The 8,125-nt window shown below is 41.8% G+C and overlaps 1 protein-coding gene across 1 annotated transcript in view; it reads left to right on the top strand.

Moving 5' to 3' along the window:
* The window catches only part of ARHGEF10L (Rho guanine nucleotide exchange factor 10 like), a 177,411-nt gene that overhangs the window by 2,522 nt on the left and 166,764 nt on the right, over positions 1–8,125 (top strand). Inside the window, exon 2 of the mRNA XM_056826195.1 lies at positions 1,893–2,038. Within this exon, the coding sequence (XP_056682173.1) occupies positions 1,893–2,038 (146 nt within the window). The remainder of the gene's footprint in view (positions 1–1,892; positions 2,039–8,125) is intronic.

Below are 8,125 nucleotides of genomic sequence, written 5' to 3'. Positions count from 1 at the left end.
AGTGGTTAAAGGACTTGCCTAGAGTCACACAGCTGATAATTCCTGACTCTAAGTACAGTTGTCTATTCATGGTGGCCCCTAGCCATCTCCAATACAAATTATTCTCCTTGGCTTTCAAAGCTCTTCCCAGTCCAGTTCCATTCTTCTCTCATATTATTTCCCATATACATTTATGTTTGCATTGTTGTTCTTTGTTTAGGAGAATAAAATATTTGCATTATTAATATGAGATAACTTGAGAAGGGAGAAAGCAATAAATAACAACTAGCAAGGTAAAAAGAGGGTCCCCAAAGAGAGGCAACATCTGAGCCCAGCTGAGAGGAAAACAGAGATGAAGAGAGAGAGTGTATTCCAGGTATGCAGAGGATGCCTAATAAATACTCATTGAAATGGGAAAAGAGCTGAAAGGGATATGGAATCAGAGAACCTGGGTTCAAATCCTGCCTCTGACATTTATTACCACAATGATTTTTGGAAAGCTAATTAAAGCTGATTCCTGGGCTTAAATTGCCTCGTCTATAAAAATGATTGAGACTAGATTTGATGGCCTTTAAGATTCCTTCCAACTCTTAATCCATGAACCATAGTTCTAAATTAAACAGAATTGAGGAGCCTATAGCACAGGTTAGATTCTTCTCACATAGGATGAGCTTGGCTTGGTTGAATCAAGGAGGATAGATTGGAAATGTTTCACCAGGAATATGGTGCCTCTTCCCATTCCTACTCTCTGAAGAATTTGGGAATGTTCCAGAAGAGGATAAGAGGATCTTGATAAGAGGAATCCTCCAGATGATATTCACTGCTCAGGCTAATGAGGTGGTATATATGGGAAGCAGAGTTTTAGGGGAAGGAATATAGTTCAAGAGGGGGTAGGGGCAGTTTTAAAAGAAAATTCTGGCAAAGTGATTGCCAAATATCCTAAAATGATAAAAGAAGGGAGACATCAAAAAACACTTGTGGCCACATAGGAAGCTCTCTAAGAGGGATAAGATTTGTTTTACTTGGCTCCAAGGGCAGAAGAATGAAGTGCAATGGGAGAATGTAAGCAGGAGGACTTGGCTCCAAGGGCAGAAGACAATGAATGTTACCTGGAGGCAGATTGATCAACACAAGGAAAGATTTACTAACCCTTATAGATGTCCCCAGTGGAATATGCTACCTTGTGGAATAGTTTCCCTTCATTAGCGACATTCAGGCAGATTCTGGATTTTGCTTTAAAGGGATTTTTGTAGATAGGATAAATGTCTTTGGTTAGACTGGGTACTCTTTGAGGTCTCGTGTAGCTTTCAAATTATATGTTTCTATCCTTTTTCATAAAGTAGACAGATGGCGTCTCTCTCATCTATGAGCTGTTCCCTCCTAATCGCAATGGTTACTTTGAAAGAGTCTGATTTCTTCCCATTATCGTCTCTCCATCATGCCATTTATACCCTCATGCCTCTGTGACTGGCCAGTGGACTATAGAACGGTCACCATTGTCCAGAGCACAGGTCTCTGAATGTGAGTGATTTGGAAGAGTTTCGTTGGCATGGAACAATGTCCTGGGATGAGGAAGGGGCTTACTGCGATTAGGAGTCGAGACTTTACTGGTGATTCTAACTCTGTCACAGGTGAACTCTGGGACCTGTGGACAACTAGTGGAACTGAATTGGGCCTCAATTTCCTTATCTGCAAAGTGGAAACAATAGTGTTCCCTCTTTATTGCAATGCATTGTCCCACGGATGCCTCCCCAGGGTGGAGTGGGGCTTAAAGGTTTGATAGAGAATGTGGTTTGGCAGGGTTCATGGTGTGGGCTGAACCTGCATCTCTTCTGCAATGGGGAGGGTGGGAGGAATGATGGGGAAGTCCTTGTGTCTGTGGTTGGAGCTGGGTGGACCAACCTGGTGACTAGGTGGAAAAGCCCAGAGGCAGAAGGTGGGGTCAGGAGCAAAGCTCACAAGGGATCCACAAGAGAGCAGTTCGGGGAGAGGGGAAAGCCTGGTTTCAGACTCCAAAGTTCAACACGGACAGCAGACTGAGGGGACTGAACCAGACCAGGTACATAGCACCCCTTGACTTTTGCTTGAGTGTTTGTGAGCTCTGGGTGCTTGATCACCCACTGTCTATTTCTTCTAACTCATCCCAACCCTGTCAGCTGGAGAACTTGCTCCTTCATTGTCTTCTAAGAAATCAGCTGGAGCTCTCCAACCTCCTCGTTCTCCGCTTCCCCAGGGAAACTCCCCACAGGGAGAACCTCTACAGGGTAATCCTGCGGCAACTTGGGCTAGTGTGAAGCAGTGTGGTGAGTGTTGTAGAGTGTTGGACTTGGAGTCAGAAGAATGAATTCCTAGACACTTACTGGCAGGGTGAGCTACAGTAAATCACCTGGCTCTTTTAAAACTCAGTTTCTACATCTGTAAAATGGACATTCTTTGGCTAACTAGTAGTAGCTAACTTCTAGAGTTGTGAGGGTAAACAGCAGAACACATTGAGGCACTCAGCACAGTTTCCACCTTCTACAGGTAGTCTTTCACTGGAAGGATTCCCTTCTGGCTGTTAGTGTTGCACCTCTAAGAAGATTACCTTGTATTTAATGTTTCTTTTGTATAGTTTGTATACCTGCTGGTCTCCCTAGATAGCATCTAAGCTCCTTGAGGGCTGGGACTGGTCCTCAGCACCTAGGACAGTGCCAGACACATAGTAGGCACTTAATGCTAAATAAATGATTATTGATTGAGGTGCTAGTTAAATTTGAGAAGACAAATAAGATTTTACAGGCATTAGGAATTCCTTGGATACTAGTTTATTTGAACAAGTTGGTCTTGGAACTTTTCTCTCTAGTTGGTCATCTTAAGAACCTTGGAATTTACCTTTTTTTTTTTTTGGTTAGGATCAAACATTTAGAAATAGAAGGGACTTTGGAGATCATCTAGTTCTCTCATTTTACAGATGAGAAAACTGAGGCTCAGAGAGATGCAGAGACTTGCATTATTCTAGAAGGTCATATGCTAGAAACAGACATTACCTAGCTGGATGACAATAGTAATAGCTGATATTTCTGTAGTGCTTTGAGGTTTACCAAATGCTTATCATCCAATATCTTGTTTGATATTGATAGAAAGGAAGCTTCCTGGGGACAAGCACTCTTTCATTCTTGTCTTTGCATTCCCAGCTCCTAGAGTGGTGCTTGGCACATAGTAGATACTTAATGGATGCCAATCAATCAGCAAGCTTAGAGAGAGGATATGATTTACCGAAGGTCATGCTGCCTGTGGGTATTGGTAAGTCAGGGCTTTAATTAATCAGAAAATATTTATTAAGTACCTATTGTGTGCCAGGCACTGTACTAAGTGCTAGGGATACAAAAAACTACAAAAGATAGTACTTACCCTCAAGGAGCTTACAACCTAACAGGCTGGGATGTGATGAAGGAGTTTGGTCAACAGATCTTATTGACATTCTTGGAGAAGGAAGTTAGTTTTGCAATGTTTTGGGGGAGTGCTGCTTACTTGTGTCATTGAAGGTCCTTGACCTACCATAGTTATTTTGGGCATGTCAGACTGATGTTATTACAATGGGTTGTGACCAGATGTTTGAGTGATGAGAATGCTGACCCTTATGATCATATTGAGCACAGGGGAGCCTGGAATATGCAGTCTTATCTGTAGGGAGAGGGAGATGATACTTAGCCACAAGCCATTAATAAAAGCTTGTTTAGGATACTAGATGGCAGTAAGAAGAATAATCTTATCTTCTAGTTTCTCTAGTACTTTAAGATTTCCATAGTGCTTTCCTTATAACTCTGAGAGCCAGAAAGGATGAATATCATTATCCCTATTTGACAGATGGTAAAACTGAAAGAAAAGTGATGTGATATATAACAAATAAGAGCAATGGATTTAAAAATGTTTTAAAATGTTAAATTATGAGACCTTGGACATTATCTAGTTCCTAAGTTCTTAATTTGGGGTCCATGAAAATTTTAGGGGACTATAAAAAGGATATATTTCTATTTTTATTATCCATTGACTGACATATAGCATTTCTTTCAATTATGAATGAATTATTCTGAAAAAGTATCCATAGACTTTCACCAGGTTGTTGGAGAGGTTCACTTTCCCTAAAGGTTAAGAACCTCTGATACAGTCTAACCTCATTCTCATTCGGAGAGGTTCACTTTCCCTAAAGGTTAAGAACCTCTGATACAGTCTAACCTCATTCTCATTTCTTTAGATGAGGAAACTGAGACCCAGATAGGTGGAATGACTTTTCCAAGGTTACACAGCTAGGAAATACTTGAAGCAAGATCAGAACCAAGGTCTCTAGACACTAAGTTCATTGTTCTTGCTTTCTTTTTTTCTTTTAACTGTTATCTTCTGTCTTGGAATCAATATGTGTATGGGTTCCAAGGCAGAAGAGTGGTAAGAGCTAAGCAATGGGGGCTAGTGACTTGCCCAGGGTCACACAGCTGGGCAGTGTCTGAGGCCAGATTTGAACCTAGGACTCCCGTCTCCAGGCCTGGCTCAATCCACTGAGCTATCCAGCTGCCCCCTTCATTGTTCTTTTTGCTCTAACACTACTATTCAGGATCATTATCTTCCTTTCAGGCTTAACATGGAGGTTATTTCCTCCATGAAGTCTTTCTAGTTTTTTTTTCCCCTACCCCTCATGTTGTAATATTTCACTCAATTTTTCTTAGACTATACTTACTGAAGTATGAGTTGTGTCCTCTTAGTAGAATGTAAGGTCCTTGAGGGCAGGGATAGTTTAGTTTGTGCCTCTGTATTCTCAGCGCCTAGTAACAGTGCCTGGGGGAAGAGGGGAGTTAGTTGGCCCTCTGGTTAGGGAATGGGCCTGGAGTCAGGAAGTCTTAGTTTCCTGAGTTCAAATCTGGCCTCAGACACTTAAAAGCTATGTGAACGTGCACAAGTCATTTAACTCTATTTGTCTTCCAAACAAAACAAAATAGTGCCAGGGAAAGAAGGAGGAGCTTCATTGATGTTTATGAATTGGAGAGACAGGACAGAGAGCCAGCTGAGGTCACCAACAAGAGGAGGCCAGCTCATCAGTAAGATGGGGATAATAATAGCACCTACTCCCAGGACTGTTGCATGAATGTCACCATAAGAGTTCATCCTTATTGTAATTATCACTAACTGGTGATTACTGAGCATTTGATAGATGCAAGATGGTATCACAGTAAATGGAGCTAGAACTTGTCTAGTCTTTACGAAGCTTCCTCCAAAGAGGGGAAGTGGCAACTTGTCCATGGTTTTGTAGATAGTAAAACTAACTTGGTAAAATAGGAGGAGCCCATTGGCTATGGAGTCAAAGGACTTGGGTTCAAACCCTACCAATGACACTTGATGCCTGTGTGACCTTAAATAAATCACTAAAACTTCCTGGGCCTCAGTTTCTTCATCTGTAAAAATGAGAGAATTGGACTAGATGGCCTTTCAGGTCTTTTCTGACTCTATATTTGTGAACCTAAGTATTGAAAGGCAGCTTAAAAGATTAAATAGCAAGCTGAATTTCCAACCTGGAAGACCTGAGGCTTAACTCATGGCCTGGACAAGTCCCTTTACCTCTAAGTCCAGAAATCTTGCAGAGGAGGTATAGATTGGAAGGGGTAGGGGGCATTTCCCTCTACATCAGTGAAATCACAAGTCCAGTACTTATTTTTTTGATCCTCAGTACTGGAGGCAAACCCAGATACCCCAAATTTAATGCTCTTTTACTTTACAATTAGAGGGCTCCTTTCTTGTAGGGCAATCTGCTTTATTGCTGGGTTTGATGGCAAGAGAAGAGTGTTTCACATCTTGTCTTTGCTAATTACTAGCAGATCTCCTCACTCACATCTCTTAAACTCTCTGTGACTCAGTCTTCTCATTTGAAAAACAGGGATAATCAAACTTGCACAACTACCTCACAGGGTTATCATGAGGAAAGAACTTTATTAATTTGAAAGAACTTAGAGGTGATGTGATGTAGGAAGAAGAGTGAAAAGCTTTCCCATTAAACATGGAGTCTTGGGACCTGGATTTGAATTTGACTAGAGGCAGAGAATTACAGTGGGAAGGAGAAGGCTGGCTTTGAGGTTAGAGGGCTGCCTTCACCATTTACATCTGGTTGGATATGTCACTTGATATGCCAATATACTCACCCCTCTAGGCCTCCATTTCTTCATCTGTAAAATGAAGGGATTGGACAGATGGCCTTCAAGGTGCCTGGCACTTCATAAGTGATTATTCAGTGAATGAATGAATGAATGAATGAATGAATCTTCTACTTAATTACTCATGTGATCCTGGGCAAGGCAAATTCCCTTTATGAACTTCAGTTTTCTCATTTGAAAAATGAGTGGGATAGGCAGCTGGATGGTTCAGTGGATAGAGAACTAGTCCTGGAGATGGGAGATCTTGGGTTCAAATGTGGCCTCAGACACTTCCTATCTGTTGTAAAGATAATTTTAGCATTGTGACTTGAAAATCTAAATTAATTTGGTTGCCAGGGAAAATCCCAAATAATAAAATACCCAAGTCATCTGGGAATTATGGTAAGAGAAGGAATTAAGGAAAAGAGTTAATTTAAACTGCTCCGGCTCAGACTGAGTCAGGCAGTAGTTAAAGGCCTTGGCCAAAGTGGCCTCCCTGAACCCAAGGGAAAAGGAGTCAGTCTTATCACTCACCAGGAGACCATCTCAAGGAAGCTGTCTGAGGGAGATCCTCCAGGCTCAGTTCCTCTTCTGAACTGAACTGAACTCTGAAATTCCATTCCACTTTTTTAGCCTCCTTTTAAAGAAATTTTCTCTTGTGTCATCTCCCCTAAATTTTCACATCTACCAATCACAGTAGATGCTTTTCTCCAGGACTGCCCATTCTTTAGTTCTCACCTTCTCTGGTTAGATTATATCTTTTGAGGTACTTCACACTTCTTTGTTAAGCTTACCTTTTGTGAGTTACTTGACCTTTTTTGTGATTAATTTAACCTTTATAGATACTTAACACATTTTTGTATTAGATCTAAAAATAGACAGCTTAAAGTTCTAGCTTCACTATAAGGTATGAGTTAAGTATCTTCATTGTTCAATTGGGAGTTTACAACTTTATCTTCCCCTAAAGTATGTCTAATTAGGGTGGAGTAATTTTAAAATTCACACTGTGTGACCTTAGACAAGTCACTTCCCTTAGCCCTTATCACTCTTTTGTCTTGGAACCATATACAGTACTGATTCTAAGATGGAAGGTGAGGTTTAAAAAAAAAAGAAAAATAAGAGAGATGGGCTAGATGGCTTCCTTACATCTTTAGTGCATTAGAAAGTAGCTTTTGCTTAAGGCCAAGGACAATAAACAGTCCTTCTCCTTTGAGAGATGATCTAGATGATCTAGAGTTCTCCGGACTGGGGCAGGGAAACTCAGCGTAAATCTTTCACCTCAGAGTAAATCAATGCCCTGAGACATTGGGATGGAGCCTCAGGGAGCCTGCCTCAGATATCCTGAGATGCATTCTCATATTCTCTGTTCTAAGAGCCTTCCTAGCTCCTACATTCTCTGTTCTAAACTCCTCCCAGATTTGACACCCCATGTTCTAAGGTCTCTCCCAGCTCTGACATTCTCTGCTCTAAGCTCCCTCCCAGCTCTGACATTCTCTGTTCTAAGCTCTCTCCCAGCTCTGACATTCTCTGTTCTAAGATCTCTCCCAGCTCTGACATTCTCTGTTCTAAGCTCCCTCCCAGCTCTGACATTCTCTGTTCTAAGCTCCCTCCCAGCTCTGACATTCTCTGTTCTAAGATCCCTCCCAGCTCTGACATTCTCTGTTCTAAGCTCTCTCCCAGCTCTGACATTCTCTGTTCTAAGGTCTCTCCCAGCTCTGACATTCTCTGTTCTAAGGTCTCTCCCAGCTCTGACATTCTCTGTTCTAAGGTCTCTCCCAGCTCTGACATTCTCTGTTCTAAGGTCTCTCCCAGCTCTGACATTCTGTGTTCTAAGGTCTCTCCCAGCTCTGACATTCTCTGTTCTAAGGTCTCTCCCAGCTCTGACATTCTCTGTTCTAAGCTCTCCCCCAGCTCTGACATTCCCTGTTCTAAGGTCTCTCCCAGCTCTGACATTCCCTGTTCTAAGGTCTCTCCCAGCTCTGACATTCCCT

This window comes from Monodelphis domestica, chromosome 4 (assembly GCF_027887165.1).
Source record: "Monodelphis domestica isolate mMonDom1 chromosome 4, mMonDom1.pri, whole genome shotgun sequence".
NCBI classification, from domain to species: domain Eukaryota; kingdom Metazoa; phylum Chordata; class Mammalia; order Didelphimorphia; family Didelphidae; genus Monodelphis; species Monodelphis domestica.
Note: the sequence above shows the minus strand (reverse complement) of the source record. Positions and strands in the feature narration are given on the sequence as shown.